Source organism: Halichoeres trimaculatus, unplaced genomic scaffold (assembly GCF_033239565.1).
Source record: "Halichoeres trimaculatus isolate MK-OKI-2021-1 unplaced genomic scaffold, fHalTri1.1 fHalTri1_scaffold_21, whole genome shotgun sequence".
In the NCBI taxonomy this organism is placed as follows: Eukaryota; Metazoa; Chordata; class Actinopteri; order Labriformes; family Labridae; genus Halichoeres; species Halichoeres trimaculatus.
In genome coordinates this window covers 7,901,930-7,920,161 of record NW_027437199.1, presented here as the reverse complement: position 1 = coordinate 7,920,161, position 18,232 = coordinate 7,901,930, and the positions used below count along the sequence as shown (strand labels likewise).

At 39.4% G+C, this 18,232-nt stretch overlaps 2 protein-coding genes across 2 annotated transcripts; both read left to right on the top strand.

The window, feature by feature from the left end:
- Positions 1 to 471: 471 nt before the first annotated feature.
- Positions 472 to 6,576, top strand: LOC141810626 (sorting nexin-4-like). Its single transcript, XM_074698351.1, is given in 15 exon segments — positions 472 to 502; positions 505 to 593; positions 1,098 to 1,222; positions 1,364 to 1,502; positions 1,643 to 1,792; positions 1,890 to 1,937; positions 2,018 to 2,073; positions 2,165 to 2,237; positions 3,053 to 3,114; positions 4,204 to 4,269; positions 4,355 to 4,444; positions 4,522 to 4,621; positions 4,723 to 4,868; positions 5,890 to 6,004; positions 6,091 to 6,576. Coding segments are annotated over 15 exon segments (1,338 nt in total). The 3' UTR covers positions 6,139 to 6,576.
- Positions 6,577 to 6,823: 247 nt separating this feature from the next.
- On the top strand, positions 6,824 to 17,826 carry ttll12 (tubulin tyrosine ligase-like family, member 12). Its single transcript, XM_074698310.1, has 14 exons — positions 6,824 to 7,019; positions 7,430 to 7,581; positions 7,888 to 8,086; positions 8,291 to 8,450; positions 8,798 to 8,931; positions 9,076 to 9,152; positions 9,365 to 9,481; positions 11,438 to 11,632; positions 11,866 to 11,977; positions 12,979 to 13,130; positions 15,001 to 15,082; positions 15,700 to 15,768; positions 16,719 to 16,857; positions 17,021 to 17,826. The coding sequence occupies exons 1-14, from the start codon at positions 6,879 to 6,881 to the stop codon at positions 17,164 to 17,166; spliced, it is 1,875 nt and encodes a 624-aa protein (XP_074554411.1). The 5' UTR covers positions 6,824 to 6,878; the 3' UTR covers positions 17,167 to 17,826.
- Positions 17,827 to 18,232: the final 406 nt, after the last annotated feature.

Genomic DNA, 18,232 nt, shown 5'->3' with positions numbered 1-18,232 from the left:
GATTCGTATAAGAGAAGACAGGAGCACTGTGGTGGACCCATGGGCTAAAACACCACAGACTAAGGGCCCAGAACTGTACAGGGGACACCATCATGGTGGACACTATCACTGTGTTTTGATATGTAAACGATGGTGAAATTATTACTTCCCACTTTCCTCACACCAAAAAGGTGTCAGAAAGTTGAATCTGAAAAAAACACCTTTATGATATAAAAAAAAAATAAACTACTGTAATTTAAAAAAAAGAAAAGAGAGAAAAGAAATTTCATCAAAATTATAAACTTTAATTAATCAACAGTGACATTAACAGCACCAAAATTACAACTACAATGTTTTACAGTTAGTAAAAGTATTTCAATGTTACTTATTTTGATATTCAATCGTTTTGGCTTCAAATCCGTGATTTCCCAAAATCTCCTGAACGCAACAGGGCCGGCTGAATGGGATGTAGGCTGATCAGACTATGTGCGCATGCGTCCTGGCTCAGCAACAACATCAGGAGGATGGCGGAGGATGGTAAGGAAGAGTCTGTGGCCACTGACGACGAGTCAGATCACACAGCTGCGGACGGGGGCAACAGCCTGAACATCACGGTAAATTCAGCATCACGATCCCTTGTTAGTTTGTTGTTGTTATTCGGTTCAAATAAGAAAAATAATGTCGATTCATGGCTGCACGCGCTGACGTTACGTTGCCTTTGATGTTGGCTAAAGCTGGTGCACGAGCCTGCTAAATGATGAGGCACAGTTGTGTCTGTTTTTTCGGGTTTTAACGGATTATTTCCACGAAAATAAGTCATGAACCAAGAATCAAGAAGCTTTTTCTCATTATAGAATAATTTATGAATCTTTTTATGACTTGAAACATCAAAATATTTGGATAAGTTGGGCTTTAAAATGATAGTATCGACGTTAATCTTATTTTGTGGCATTTATGAGGTCAAATAAAGATTTCATATAATTTAAATGAGGTATGAAACTGTTTTTGTCCATTAAGACTTTAAGGTGATACTCCTTTGTCTTTTTAACAGTTAGCACACTGTCATACAAAGCTATTTCTAGATGTTTATAAATGATACTCTCTGCTTGATGTTTCAGATGGTGGAAGAGGGATCCACCCTCTTGCGAAGGATGGAGATTTGTGTTGTCGAAGCTGAGAAAAGAAGTGGGAAAAATGCAGTCAACATGCAGGAGACATTCACTGTTTATCTCATAGAAACACGGTGAGAATAGCACTTCACTTCACAGTCATCTGAAGAGAAAGGGGTTGTACATGTTGATAAGTATCTATCTCGGTGTCGGGTAAATCTACTTCTGTTTTTGTCGTGACTGTGCAAAGATAACTTTACTTTTATTCTCTAAAGGCCAATGGATGCAGTCGCTGATGGCCGTAATCCAGCCCCGGACTCTCTGTGGAGGAGGTACAGTGAGTTTGAACTGCTGAGGAACTACCTGATCGTTACCTATCCGTACATTGTGGTGCCCCCTCTGCCTGAGAAGAGGGTGAGTACAGTTTGAATCAGCTTTCTAAACCTATAAAATCCAGTCAAATCAATGTTATGTGTGTATATATTTATTGTGATTGATGCATCAAATTGATCAAAAAGTTCCTTTAGCCATTTGTATATCCTCTATCTCTGCAGGCAGAGTTTGTTTGGCACAAGCTCTCAGCAGACAATATGGACCCAGACTTTGTAGAGCGCCGGCGGGTCGGTCTGGAGAACTTTCTGCTCCGTGTGGCTTCACATCCAGTCCTATCAAATGACAAGATCCTCTACCACTTCCTCACTGAGGTACAAACTGCCGCCGAGGCTCAGTGAAGCACTTTAGGAGATCAATAACAGACTGTAGTGATGTTTTGAATTGTTTTAACTCTGCTCTGTTTGGCAGGAATGTGGCTGGAAGGAGGTGGTGTATGAGACAGGATTTCAAGCAAAGGTGCCGAACATTTCTGAGGCTCTCAGAAAATCCATACAAAAAACTTGATGATACGGAAGTTTCACCTTTTTGTCTTACAGGCTGATTCCAGGCTGAGAGCACTGAGTGCCACCTTCAGGGTGAGGAATCCAGACAAGTAAGTTAGCGTTTCCTGATATTAGGATCATTAGGATTTTATTCATGCTGCTAACAACAGAGATTCTGAATACTGTTACTGACTCTTTCAGGCGCTTCATGGAGATGAAACATTACAGCGATGAGCTGCAGTCTCACACATCTCAGCTGCTCAGAGCACGAGCAGTAAGTCTCTCTAACAGATACATATAATTCATGTTTACTTAGCTCTTTCAAAAAATATTTTTTAATCTTTCAACCTGCATTAGTAACTTTTGTGGCCACATGAGGGCAGCGGTAACACATTTTGAATAGCTAAGACAATCTCCTATGACAGAGGCTGTTTTCGAATTCGCATACTATACTAGCAGTGCCTACTGATTCGACCAAAATGTAGTATGCAGTATGCAGTATGCAAACAAATGTCAACACCCGGATGATATACTGAATCGGGAAAAATCCACAGTATGCATCGGACCAGTCTGCTTCCCATACTGTTACCCACAATGCAATGGGCCTGGTCCCATATCAGAAGTGAAAATGGCAGAGGGCGGAGCAACAACAACCGGAGTAGCAGAGGAATATAAATATAAGAGCCATTTCTTTTTTTATCTTTAAATCCTCATCATCTCCACCACTGAAAGTTAATATAAAATGCTCTCTCTGGTAATATATTTGCAGATAAGTTACTCGTGGTTCGTTTATTTTCTACATTTTCAATAAAGTTCTTTTGGGAAAAAAAGTCAGCCATAGCCAACTTCCGTTTTCTTCGAACTGAAAACCAGCGTAGCATACTACAAAAATTAACCCAACTGAACAGTCATACTACATACTGCTTATGAGAGTAGTATGTAGTAGGCAGTGCCTACTACATACTAATTTAATAAGCAGTATGTAGTAGGCGAATTCGAAAACAGCCAGAGTCTCAATGAAAAATACTGATGTAGTTCTTCATTTCTCAAAGTCACACTTTGTGTTATATCTTTTGTGTCTTTTTTCAGAGAGTTGCAGATCGTCTGTACGGTGTTTACAAGGTCCATGGGAACTATGGAAGAGTCTTCAGGTTCGCTATTAACTGTACTAATATGTGTCTTAGCATCTCCAAATATATCTGAATTGTTTATAAATGAGCTGAAGTATCCCTGAGGTCACAAGAAATTGATCCACTAGTTAAATTTTAAAAAAGTGTTTCTGTAGAAGCTCATATTTCTTCAACTGTATTCTAGGGGTGTACCAATCACAATTTTCTGGCTGATCATCGATTTTTATGAAGCCTGACCTGCCGATACTGATTTGGGCGGACACCAATTTTAATTTTTTGCAACTGACAGCATATACCTTCAATGTTCCAATCTTATTTTATTGAAAATCATTGAAAAATACATGTGAAACAAAAAATTCTTTATGTTTTATCTTAAACAAACAATGAAGTGTCCTAAGTTTTAGGTCTCAGAGCAAAAAACAACTCAAGTTAAGTCTTCAGAACTCTAAATCCTGAAGGCAGATAAGCAGCAAGAGCTAGTCAATCACTGGGGTTAATAGGTGGGAACCTCCTGTCTCTGGTGTTTTGTTAAGTTAAGCCCCTCAAAGAGGCCAAACAGTAAGCGCTGGTGTCCTTTAGGACACCAGTGCATGTGAGCTCCAGGTACTGACAACAGTGATATTACCAGCTCGACCACATGGCTTTTAGCTGCGCCTCATAGCACCTCATAATATAGGAAGATGTTGGAAAACAGGGAAAGTTAAGCTAGGAGGAGGGGCTGGTCTGGGCTCATACTCATCCCTAATTCCTGATTAAAACAAGAGGAAACACATTTTACTTGTTAGATATACAAAATATTTTCATCTCCAGCATGTTTTAGTTGTCACAGGTTACTTGAGCTGTACCTAATGCTTTCAAAGGTGAAAAATATCCACATGATTTACATCAGGTCCACATGTATTTGTTGACAGTGTGTGAGTTTTTTTTTGTTGATGCAAAAAAAAGTTGTTTTAGTTTTTGTTTCTGCAGACTGAGAGGAATTTTTAACTTTCCACACATAAAATGTTTGGTTTTTTATTGTTGTCTGCACAAATTTTACCCAGATCCTCAATCAAGATTTCTGCTCTTTGCGCTTATTTTTAATAGTTCAAATCTGTTGTTTCCTTGCAGTGAGTGGAGCGCCATAGAGAAAGAGATGGGAGATGGACTGCAGAGCGCAGGTCATCATATGGATGCGTGAGTATTACACCAACAGATAGTATTTTAATAACACATCCAGCCATGCTGCTTCTACAGCTGTTCTTTTGTTACACTTCTGCAGATATGCCGCCTCAATAGACGATATCTTAGAGGAGGAGGAGCATTATGCAGACCAGATTAAAGAATATCTCTTCTACGCCGAGGCTTTGAGGTGAGATTTCACTCTCAAGTGTTGTGTAATGAAGCTGAGAGCAAACAATGTGATGATATTGTACTCTGTGTTGGCAGGGCAGTGTGCAGGAAACATGAGCTGACCCAGTTTGAGCTGGAGATGGCGTCTCAGGATCTCATCTCCAAAAAGCAGCAGCGTGAGGAGCTGGCTACAGGGGTAACAATATATATATATATATGACACATGTTGTCTCTGGAAGTTTTCCATGTCTGATTTTGATTTGTAAGGACTTACCTGTGTTTTTGGATCTTCCTCAGATTGTGCGTACGTTCTCCTTTAAAGGGATGACCAACAAGCTCTTTGGCCAGGAAGCTCCTGAACAGAGGGAAGCCAGACTGAAGCTGCTGGAGGAGCTGATTACAGAGGGGGAGGAGACAGTCAAGGAGAAAACAGTGGAGTGCGAGTGAGTTGTGGATGAGATGTGAGATTAGAGCAGGAAATGAGATCTATCCGGTTAATGATTGACAGATAGGGGCAGAAACAGCAACAACTCCAGTGTTTGAGTTGCTAAACTGTATCAAACACTGAGCTAAAGATCTCACTTATAACGTTTGCTGTTATTCCAGTGTGTTGCAGCTTGTGAAGGTCACTTGAGGAACACGAACACCTCTGTGCCAGACTTAGTTTTGGCTAGCAGCACCATAAAGGCTGGGTCATCATGACAATACGTGGGAAGTTCTTGGGCAGGATATCTTTGATAGGAGCCATTTTTACTTCAGCTCACCTGGATTTTAGTCATTCAGGAGCCACAAAATCTACTTTATACTCAGAATAAAGAAAAAAAGTGGGTAAAAACCTAAACATGATTAAAATCTAAAATAAAATTACCTAAAACAGAAACTTTTAAAATAAATAAAATTGAACATATGATGTCTTAGTTTTTTGTTTTAAGATATATGCAACAAGTTCAAACAATTGGCTAACTTAAAAAAAATCAAAAATTAATTTAAAAAGTAAAAATGTGAAATTTCAAAAATCTGTTTTAAAAAAAAATCATATTTAAAAATGTGCAAAAAATTCAGAAAATTTATGTTTAAAAAATTTGATTTTTTTTTTCGAAATTTCCAAAATTTGAAAAAAAATTACACTTTTTTAAAACCTTTGCAAAAAATAAAAAAGACAAAAAGAAATACTTTTTTAAATTTCCAAAATCTGCAAAAATTCTGAAAAATTTTGAAATCACATAAAATTCAAAAATTTCAACCATGCCTTCTGATTTTGAAAAAAAAAATGAAATTAATGAAGGAAAACTCGAATTAGATTACATATGTTGATAATTTTGTTTAATTCATCATTTTTTTATTGTTTTCCGGCAGCTAAAATCCATCCACACAGTATTAAAAGCTGTATTTTTTCCACATTTGTGACCCTTGGTCTAAATCAAATTTGATTGCATGAATCTCACTCTTTGTGTTTCTCTGCAGAGAGCATGTGGAACGAGCGTGGGTGGACATGCAGCGCTTTAAGGAGCAGAAAGACAAAGATCTGCGGGAGGCGATGATTAACTACGCTGTCATGCAGATCAGCATGTGCAAAAAGGTAGTGATCAGGTGACATGACACCATCATGATCAAATTTATGAATTGACATTTTTTTAATTCCTCTCTACCTCTCTTTCTCTGCAGGGGATACAAGTGTGGAGCAACGCCAAAGAATGTTTCCTAAAGATGTAAGAGAAGCCATATCAAAGAAGAGACGCCTCTGGTTTGAGGTCTGAAGATGTAAAAGCAACAAAATCTCCCTTAAAGATAATGCAACCTCCACAAAGTTTCTTCATGTGCAATTAATTTATAAGAGCTATTTATAGTTGCTGCTAACTTTTGTGGATTTTTGAAGCATGAGAGATGCTCATGGGAAATGTAGCATCCAGGATTCTTGAAGCTTGAACCTAAAAGTTTAGTTAACATTTTTGCAATGAGTTTCACTATTGTCTCTAAAACTTAAGATGCAAGGAGTGGATATTTTACTAAAACATATTTAATCATGGTAAAATAAAACATTGTCTTAGTGGTATTGAATTCTTCCACTTTCCATATCTGCTCTTATATTTATACTTTTAATGAATCTGTTGAGTTTTAATGAGCTGTAAACTGCACAAGATGTTTTGTCGGATTAAAACTTAATTTTTTGACCCCAACTTTTTGTCCTTCAAATTTGTTTTACCCCTTTTAGAAACATTTCTGTTGCTACCAATAAGCTGCGTGTGCAAGTTTTGTTGTCATCATTATGTACTTCTGGTTTTAACTTTGCAATTTTTCCATTTATTGAATTAAAATGTCTTTTAAATCCAGAAGGGCTGTAGGTGGAGCCCTTTGGAATCCTCCCACAATGCACCGCTCGCTCAGCTGTCAGATTCTACTTCCGGGTTCGTTTCACTTTCTTCCCCCCACGTGTGAAACAACTTGGTGTGAAAATGTCAACAGATCCTGTAATTCTGAACACGGAGGAGGATGAGGAGTTCACAGCCTTCGTGGCTCTGCACGTCGGGGCTCTGCAGTCCTCAGGGATCCCCCAAATCTACTGGAGGAGTCTGCATCACAAAATCACCAACGAGGTCTGACAACAGATTGCAGTCAATATAAAGCCTCATGAGGCACATTTTGAAATAGCTATGAAAATTTATTGGAAATATATTGAGGCCCAATTCGGGTTATAATTTCTGCTCCTGTCAGCATGTTATTGTCAGTTTTCACGCCCATTTCGTTGGCTGTTTTTGTTCACTTGTGGCGGTGTGGGATAAAAAAATTAGCTTTGGTAATTTATTTATGGGATATTTTGGGTATTTAGCATATGCCGATTTAAAGAGCAGGTTAGAAAATACTTATTGTGAATTAAAGCGGGTAACTATGTGTTGTCTCTTTAGGAAGATATTAAAGCAATCATAGAATGAGCTGAAATTTCAATGGAGTCTGGTGAGAACGTGACAGCGCGTGCTATAACCGTTTATTTCGTCATACGTCATAGATTTATGATGCTGGGGAGGTTTTCGGGATCATGCAGTTCCAAGAGGAGGAGGAAGATGAAGAGGTGAAGAAGAATGACAATCCTGGACCAGAGATCCGCTGTAAGGTTGTTGTGACGCGAGAGGACGGACTGCAGGTGTCAGAGCCGACCAGGTGAGGGCGCCAGAGATGCAGTACAACGCTCCATTTGATGGAACTGAAAGTGTCAATATCTCTTTAAAATAAAAAAATAAATTCAAAATTATGCATATGGTATACATCACATCTATAGATGGTAATTAATAAAAGTAAAATATTAAAACGCAGTAAAAAAAAAAAAAAAAGAGGTATTGTAATACATTTATTTTTTGTCTTTAAAAAATAAGCTTTAAAAGTTGCCTTCAGAATAAAATGAGTCAATAAAACTTCTTCTCAAGTTAATTTGCTCTTTTCTTTGTCCATCCTCCTGTGTTGTTACAGTGTCTACCTGGTGGATCACGCCTGGACATATCGCGTTGAGAGCGCCCGTGAGCAGCTGGAGCAGATCCCTGGCCTGCTGTCCAGGATGGCCTCCCTCATGGGGGTGGACTTCCATGGTGAGGCGCCTGATCCAGACATAGTGGAGCTGGTGATGGAGCGTATGTGGAAGTACAACCAGACTTATCAAATCTCTCAAGGGGTAAATTTTAAAACTTTATGACCTCTTTGATCCAATACTTTCAGATTGAAAAAAATGTGTTAGCTTTGATTGCAGAGGTGAACTCTTGTTGTGAAAAAAGAAAAGTGATCTGTCCTCATCTTCCATTATTATGACGTCAAGAACAGAGCTTTTGCCCTACCTGTTGGTGAAAATTTATTTTGTTTACTTTGTTCTTTTTCTCAGACAGCAGAGCAGAAAGTCCCCGTGTGGTACATCATGGATGAGTTCGGTTCTCAGGTGCAGCACTCTGACCGACCCACCTGTGGGCTTGCTCCTTTCTTCTACATTCAGGGTCAGATGGCTTACTCTGTGCTGTGGCCTCTGCAGGACCAGCAGGAAGGGGGTGAGCTCACTTACACACACACAGACACACACACACAAACACACACAAAAAGAAAGAGTTACAGAGTTGTAGATTTCAGCACTGGCTGTTCCTCCTGAGGGATGTGAAAGCGTGAGGGTCTTGAGCTGCTGTCAAAAGATTTCTAAACAAGTTTAACTTATACTCACTGCTTTCTTTTATTTAAAACCTTGACAGGAGCATCACATATGGAGTAATCTGCCACCAAAAATAGTCCCATGTAATAAATTCCTGCTTTCTGTCTTCTAAAATGAAAAGATCACTTTATATGAAATGTGTATCAGAGATAAACATTCACTGAAATTGTGTAAACATTCTTGTTTTGACAGACGAGGTGACCCGTGATTATGCGTATGGAGAAACAAACCCTCTGGTGAGGCGATGTCGTCTTGTACCGTGGATTTCTGCAGATCTTGAAGAGGTCAGCAGTGTCACGACTGAGCCACCGGACTCCTACTATGAGGTGAGGAAAGATTTATCAGACACTAAGCAAATGTTTACAACCTTTAAAGACAATCATTTGCTCGGTAATGCCTGTGTTATTTTAGTTGCAGGTATGTCAAAGCTACTTTCAGGTGTTCACTGTCTTCTCTGATTGTGTGTTTAGAAAATTTTACAGGAGAATAAGGAGATGCTTCCTGCAGAAATCCAACCCTACAATGTACCTGAGGACAAAATCCTGAAGTAAGTCTCTTATCTCTACGTGGGTGTGTATGGTTTGCAGCTGGAGCGCTCACAGTATCATAACACACAACCTGGCCCAGACTTAAAATCTGACTCAGATACAAAAACTGTATCAACACAAATAATCAACTCTCCTGGATATGTCCTTGACTTTAATTGAAAATGTTGAATTTTCTTCCTGTCTCTTGTCTTTTCATCGTTCTGTGTCTCAGGGTTTACTCTGAAATGTCTCAGGTCACAAACAACCTGACACATCCTCGCTTCCAGCTGACGGAGGAGGAGGAGGAGGCTGACATCATTTGGAGCTACAAGCACATCAAAGACTTCAGGTCAGAAACACTTGTTGTGTGTTTTTTTATTTATTCCTTTTTCTTTATTTTCTTCTTCAGTTTTTCACCAGTGTACCTGCTTTTTTCAGTTTTTATTTGTTACTTTCTCCTTTTCTCTTTTCTTTCTCTTATTCTCTTTTTCATTCTCTCTTTTTTATTTCCTTCTTTCCTTTTTTTCTATTTCTTCCTTTTTGTTTTTTCTGAATGTTTTCCCATTTTCACTGTTTTTCTTTCTCATTTTACTTTTTCTTTCTTCTTTCCTGTCTGTTTTCTTTTCTCTGTCTTTCCTTCCATCATTCTTTATGCTTACCTCTCATTTTTATTTTTTTGTCCTTCTTTCTTTTTGACTGTCTATTTTTTTATGTTTTGCCTCTTTTTTCCACATTTATTTCTTCTTTCCTTCTGTTTTTTCTTTATTTTGTGTTTCTTTTTCTTTGTTTATTGACTGTTTCCCTGTCGTTGTTTTATCTTGTGTCTTTGTGTTTGACTTTCTTTTTCATTCTGTTTTTTCCCTTTTTTTCCTGTATTTCCTTTTCTTTCTGTTTTTCTTTTTTATGCATTTCCTTTTCTTTCTGTTTTTTTCTTTTTTCTTTTTTTCTGTATTTCCTTTTCCTTCTGTTTTTCTTTGTTTTTTCTGTATTTCCTTTTCTTTCTGTTTCTTTCCAAGACTGTTTTCTCTCCTTCTGGTTTTTTTTGTCTTCTTTTTTTGTTGTTAACTGACTCAGGGTATCATCCGGTTTGACCTGACCCTCATTTATCAGTGACAGTCAACAGACACAGTCATAAATTGGATGGTGTCAGTGCTCAGTGCTTGCTGAAAGGAATGTGTAATAAGAGCCAGTGACACACAACTGCACTTTGAGGCTTTAGGGCTCAGGCCTCAGTGTTTTTCATTATTTGGATTTTCTTTTACTTTTGTCTCCATCTGTCTGTCTTCTGCTTTGTAGAAAAATAAATAAATTTGCTTATCTCTTTCTAATGCTGAGGACAGAGTTTCAGTTTTGCTAAACAAAAAGTCAAGCAGCCAGGTTATCGCATAGCTATGAGTTAATGGTTTCAGACGAGTTGAAACCGAAACTTGGCATCGTGAGGAAGTTATGTGGTGAAGACAGAGTCCGCCTCTCCCAAGTAGAAAAAAAATCATCTCTGTTGATCAAACATGTCTTGGCATGACTGTTTTATTTTCAGCTCTGAGATGACTCAATCACGTCCTAAACACAACAAACTGTTGATTCTGCCAGTCTCTTTTTTTGTTGTTGTTGTTGTTTTTTACCAGTGGTGTTTCCATCCTTGGCTCAGGCCATTCAGAAACGTAAAAACAGCAGCCACACTGAGGAACACAACAACCAAGCAGAGGACGCCTAGAGGAGGACGCTGCTCGCTTCCAGTCGACCGACATAACAAACAGCTGCTTGACTCATCACAAAGCAGCAGTGGGTGGGGTAGTTGGCATAAAAACACAAAAGAGCTACTGTCACTCATTGACTTCATCTGATTCAACTTCAGTCATGTCAGAGAGTTTAATCCAGCACATCTCAGCAGTAGGAAACTGTCCTACTGCTATAAAGTGGTTTGAAAATCTGCACAACTATTATAAACATCCCGCACTGTTACTTTATATCCATGTTTGGGAGAGAATGCCCCTCTTTAAAAGTAATAAAACACTAATAAGAATGACAACTCCGATAGTAATTGCTGCGAAGAGTTATTCTAGATGCATTCTAGACCCCTCTTTAATATAAATCCATTTGCATCAATTTTAGCAAAAAATGTAATGACCATTTTTTTTAGTTTTAGCTCGGATTATCAGCTTTTCAAGCCTGTTGGTGCTGGATTAACACAACTCATGGACCCTTAAAAGAAACCTGGTACCCAGCCAAAGGACATCCACTCTGTCTTTTTTTTCTGGAACATTATTTAAACCTTTATTATAATTTAAGACGTACTTTCTTTCAGGAAGCTGAGCGAGGAGCGCCCTCACGTGATGCTGAACCAGTTCCCATGTGAGAGCATCGTCACCGTGAAGGATTGCCTGTCTGCTGTGGTCAGAAGACTGAAAGGAGGCCCGTCTCCTGATTGGCTACCTGAGACCTTTAACCTGCACACAGAGCTGCCACAGTTCATCAAGCACTACCAGCTCAGACAGCAGAGGTTAGGAACGCGTAAACACTCTCTCGAATGCTGAATCATGGCGTAAAATAACCAGAAAACTGCAACTTTGTCACAAAATGATGATGAAACGGCACACTGAAGATTCCAGGTTTCATTGTAACCACAGAGTTAAAAACACCAGCTGAAGGTGAAGGAGGTGTGTTTTATTCTTGTTACTGAATGAAGGTCCAGCACTCTGAATGTCAACCATCCTGTGTGTGTGTGTGTTTCAGAGGAGAGGATAACCACTGGATCTGTAAACCCTGGAACCTGGCACGCGGACTGGACACACACATCTCGAACAACCTGGACTACATAATCAGACAAAGAGAGAGCACGCCAAAGGTACCGACACAAGTCTAGGCTGACTATTATCAGTCACGAAGATGTCATGTCATGAATGTCATGAATGTCATGTGCCACAAGACATTCCTATTATGGCATATTATTTTTATCGTTTGTTTTTTGCTATCTTTTCATCGCCTTACATTGTAACTGGTTCAATTATTTTTGCGTTGTGTTATTTTTATTCCATTATATTGTAATAAAAAGTACTGCTAGATTTGTTTTTTTATTCATTACTGACTACTTGTTCATGTACAGTCAGGTACAAGAAATAAATTTGTAATTAAAAAGTACAGGTATAAATACAATCATGCAGTTTTAAAAGTTTTGGTGAACTTTCCCTTCAACCAAAACATAAAAAACTAACATTCCTCAAAGGTTACAACCATAGACTGTATAAAACATGGACGAAGTCTCTGAGAAGTCACCCATTTTTTCCTTAAAGCCAATCCGTGGACGCAGCCACATTCCCTACGACGTTGGCTGTGAGTTTTTCTTCGAGGAGCTACAGGGCGCCCGGCGGTCACGTGACCTGAGCTGTGCCTCTGATTGGAAAATCAAATTCACTCACCGTACAGCGTGTGCCGATAGTGAAATCAGCGTTTTAGACCCAAGCTGTTTTTTTATATATATATTTTTTAATGCTGTAAAACTCTGTTTTTATGGCTGGGTGTGAACGTGACCCGGTCGTGAACGTGACCCGGTCTTTCTGCAGCCAGACTCAAACTGATTCTTGACGAACAGCGACTTCTAGCACTTCTGCATAGGCTTCATTTTTACAAACCAGATGTTTCCCCTTGGTTACAACATTAGGGCAACTTTGGGAGAACCAAACATCTAACCAAATTACATTTAGAGATTGCAACACAAACTTTCCACAGGAACCAAGGGGCAACCTAAAATCACAAAAAAAATTCGGGAACATAATTGCATCTTAGAGCTTTCGTTCCCAGATCATCTAAACATCTCCAATGTATCTCTTTTGCTTGCGTGTGTTTCAGGTGGTGTGTAAGTACCTTGAGGACCCAGTGCTGTTCCACAGGGAGGAGCTGGGGATGGTGAAGTTTGATATTCGCTACATGCTGATGTTGCGCTCCGTGAAGCCTCTGAGACTCTACGCCTACAACGTGTTCTGGCTGCGGTTTGCTAACAGGTCAGACACACAAACACAGAAACACGTCTTTAACCGTGCCCACAACTGTACTTAAAAATTAACTTTTTTGGAAGTTAGTAAAGTGGTTTGAGTCTTTTCTTAGACTTGTAGATCCCTCTCTTGAGCCGCGTTTCCACCAAGCAGAGAGGTTCAGTTCGTCTCGGTACGGCGCGCAGATCCCCAGTCCCAGTACTCATTGTAAATTTTTATTGTCAAAAACCAATCTTTGTATATATCTCGCTCCAATATATATATGTAAATAGTAATATTTTTCCACTTTTCTATATTTCTTCAAATTTCTAATTTCATATTCTATTTTTATTGTTATCACATTACTGCACTTTGTTTTTTTCGTGAGCTGCTGTGACAAAAAAATTTCCCCCAAGGGGGATCAATAAAGAATATTCTATTCTATTCTATTCTGTTCTAAATAACCGAGACGAGCCGTATCATCAGCATTTAAGAGTCTTTTCACTCTTACACATGTTGCTAATTTTCTTCTGCTTCTACAAAATCTTTCATGATTGAAAATTATTCACTACAAAACCTGAAATGTCAAACAAAATTTAGACCTGAACAGCTTCTAAAGTGCCACCTGGGTAAGAAAAGATTTGCTTGCCAAGTTTCTTGAGTTAAGTTTGACTCTGTGCGATAAAATCAGGCATCATGTTTGTCTTTTAATACTTCATATCGCTTAGATTTAAAGACAAGTTCTTGCAGGCCGTGTGTGTCAGGCTACGACATGTGACAGAGAAACTGTGGTTGCACAATCACAGACTCTTATTATCACAGATCTCCTTTTATGAGGAACTTTGAACAGACACAGTGTGTTTTATCTGCTGATACACTCACATTGTAGTGTGTTTTTATGGCTGTGGGTATTTGGAACAAAGAGTCAGTCCTGGTTTATTTTTAGTTGTGGGTCAGGTCAAGTGAGGTATTAACTGCCAGGTTACTCCCAGTTTGATCGACGTGTGCTTATAACAACAAAACACAAACAGGAAGAAACATGCAAGGCTGCAAGGCCACAGACTGACAGTCAAAGCTTCACACCTCCAACTCCAACTGCAGATCCTCTGACCACGCCAGACGAGCTGAGAGATCACAAACAAAGAGGGGGACAGTCTGTGAAGGGTTTGATGTGTGGAAGAGATGCGGAGATAACAACCTTGATTTTAACACCTCTGGGACAAGATTTTCAAACAGAGAAGAACAAAGGAGAGAGTCCCACACCCAGGAGGAGGAAACTATTGGTTTGGAAAATTTAACAAAACATGCACAACTCTTGAATCTGAAACAAAATGCAGTAGCACTATCAGCAGCATTGTGAGTAACTGAGTTAGCTTGTGGTGTTCCAGCTGTGAAAGCACAGCCTGCACTGTAAGAGTGTCAGATGTCACAGGGGGGAAGCTTTTAGTGACTCTTCACACCACGGTCACTCAAATGGTTCGAGGCATCCAATTCTAAAAAAAACAACTCATTTTCCTAAACATATGCTGCCACAATGTCTGTTTCCTGATGCGTTCTTGAATAACGACCATCCCTAACTCATCTCATCTTCACAGGACATAAACTCTTTGTGTGGTCACAGGCTCTGAGCCCGTCATATCTCTCTTTGTTGTGATTTAACACCTCTAGTTGAAGCAACACATTTTATCTAAAGCCTGTTTTTAAAGGTGCCATTTCAAACAAGTTACCATTAGGACTTCACGACTCTATGGAAGCCTCTAACCAAAGGGATCCCAAATATTTCAGTGTGCTTTTTACGATCCAGACACAGCATAGTTTGGTTTTATTTATCTCATCTACAAGTTTAATAAGAGGGTGAACTGTTCCTAACACCTAATCCTGATTTTTTTCCTCCCTCCAGACCTTTCTCCTTGGACCATTTTGATGACTACCAAAAACATTTCACCGTCATGAACTATGCAGAGGGTGTGGAGCTTAAGCAGGTACATTTTAATCACTCTTTATATCCAAGGATTCTAATCTTTATTTATTTCATCTGAAGTTTACATAGAGAGAGAAAACTTTCTGGTTGAGTTTGCAATGTTTAGGAGCAGATGTCTGCATGTGCATACAGGCTTGGTAAGATTAAGATACGTCATCTTACTTAAAGAGGGGGTTTCATGCATTTCCATATTTCAAACATGATGTAAAGGAACAATGCTAGATGTTCATCTTAAACATAGGCAAATTTTCAGCTAAAAATTCATGGTGTGGAAATCAAAAGAGGTTCGTGGAGCGGGGAGCCTTAAAGGGACAGCAGCTAAAACAAAGTGTTTCAGACAGAGGCAGAAGTAAGAAACTTCTTTAATGGCAGTAAGAGAAAAAATTTTCTTTGCTCTGTAAGTCTTTTAAAGGTACTACAGGGGTACTGGAAAGACAATAAAAAGCCTAAAAAAAAACACACACACAATACCCCCTCTTTAATGTTTTTTTTAGGTTATGTTGTCAGGGGTAGAAATGCTTAAAATATTCAAAGTTTATAACTGAACAACCAAATCAGATTTAAAATAAGGTTTACACGTGATTATCATACAGTTTTATTTATACTGTCTGTCTTTAGGTGCACTACGACGAGTTCATCCCTATGTTTGAGAAGCAGTACCCACTGTATCCCTGGAAGGAGGTGGAAGTAAGTGAAAACTTTGAGATTTTGTAACCTCTCCAGGATCTTTTTTGAGATTTGTATCCACATGAACTACAGGTATAAATGGTTGAGTTATGCATCCGGCCTTAATCCAGAATTTTTCCAGAAGGCACCCCTGGGAAATTTCACCATCTAATAGCCTGGTGGTTACAATAAAATAAGCACTGAGTAAACAAGCTTTGCATATAACACTGCAGCCATTACTGACAGTTTCCTGGAGAAAAACTTACACATTCATACAAAACTCCAGAAAACTTTCCAAAATTTCCACATCAAGCAGTATTTGTGAATCCGAACATCCCGACTTTTCCCGATATTCACATGAAGCATTATCACATCAGTCAGCACAATGAGACACATACAACTCTGCTGACTCATGGTAAGTTGCTTTGGCCCGACACAGCCCTCTAACACCCCCGCTTCATTTTAAATGATTGTCTAGAGATGCGCTCATGGCAATCATATGTCATGGACCACATGCGCTGTCCGTGTGCTTGTGCTCGTTCATGAAGTAAACCTTGCCGAAGTCCACGTCTCTGAAGCGTACCAAAGCAGAGAAGTGAATCATGCTCAAGCATGGCACGGTTGCGGTCACACTGGCCATTCAAAACGTGCTTTAGGGCCGAAGCCTGCTTAGGCACGGCAAGGTTTGCCAGTGTGTATCATAATTTCTTTAAGCAGTGGGGATAAACCGTTGTGAGGATGCAGGAAGAAATTGCAAGTCGGAGGGTGACTGAAGTTTTGAATATTTCAGGTACTGATCTCCTGAAATTTTCAGATGGGAAAGAAACTTATGTTGCTTTCATATCTGAAAACACACTTGAAGACACTTTCAGGACTTGCATGCTAATTTCTGGATCCTTGAAAAAAAACAAATCTGTGAACATTCTAGTAACAGTTATTGTTCCTTTTCCGAATGCCCCTGCGCCCCACAGGCAGAATTGTTTAAAGCCTTTAAGGAACTCTTTGAGGCGGCCTCGTCGCGACCTGCTCCATATGGTATCTGTCCCTACCCATCATCCCGTGCTATCTATGCAGTGGATCTCATGTTGAAGTGGAGCACAGGGCCTAACGGTGAGTCAGAGGAGACGTTTTGAAGAATTTCTGCTAGTTTGTTATACATTAACATGTGCAAGGGATGCAAGGCAACAATTTCACACAGTAAAGACTGCAGGTCAGGTTATCACTGTGCTGAATAATCCCCATCTCTTCCTGCTCTTTCATGATCTGGGGTCAGGTGAGCGCATCATGCAGCCTCAGATCCTGGAGTTGAACTTCAGTCCAGACTGTGCTCGGGCCTGTTTGTACCACCCTTCTTTCTACAATGACATGTTCCAGACGCTGTTCCTGGATCAGCCCGAGCGCTGCACACAGATTGTGTGATGGACTGCTACAGTCATATACCTCAATTTTTTCTGAACTGCTTGCATCCATTCTCTGTGTGTTTGCCTCTGTTGAGGTCCTCATGTTCCAATTCCCTTTTTCTATTGTGATGAAATAATTGAATTACAAAACAAACACTATTGTGCAAATAAAAGCAGTAAACCTTCCTGGATGGACTGGTTTAAATCTGGGATGATTCATCTTTGGTGCTGTGAAGATTTAAGTCTTTGCAGGTCATTATGTTTACCTTCATGTTAGTCTTTTCTCCTCCATCTTATCATATCCTGAATGTGGAAGCCTTTTTTGTATAGACATGCGCTGTTAATAAAAACAGAACTGAGGCATCCAAAAGAGGAACAGAGAGGACACACGTCTACCTCTTCATTTAGTAGATGCTAAGCCCTGGAAAAAAATCTGTACACTATTAGACTACACTTGCACTCACTCAAAGGCAAGTGCCTCTGCTGTTAAGCGGTGCTGCTAACACTGCATGACAACCATATCCAGGAAATGAATGATGGGGGTGGCGGAAGGGTACTGCATGTGGTTTTGTGCTTGACACAAGAACAGCTCTTTTTAAAAAGCCCCAAACAGATTTTTGATAAGTGGAAAAGTTGGGGGTGAACTGCAGAAATTGCTAGAAACTGGGGTTGTTGTTTTTTCATCCACCTGTTCAAATGAGGACCTGTAGGATGTTGTGTTTCAAATGTTTTCTGAGAGGGCTGTTGATTCAAGTCTTAAGGTAAAAAAAAGAAAAAAAGTATAAAAATTGAACCTTTTTACTACACTTAAATGTTCATTGGGATTATATGCAGTAAAAAATATTGACGTTTCGTGGTGCTGGACTGGTGTAGCATGCTATCATCATACTGACTAGATGCCTCAAAAAAACATTTAATATGATGAGATGAATCCAGATTTGTTAATTCTTCAGTTTGGTTTGGGAATTATCAGAGCAGGGTCAGGTGTGCGTACCTGATTAGCTCTGATTTGGAGAAGCTGTGAAGCTCATAAATTGTCTCGGACCTCATTACTCTAACGTTTTGAAGTTTTGATCGGTGTAATT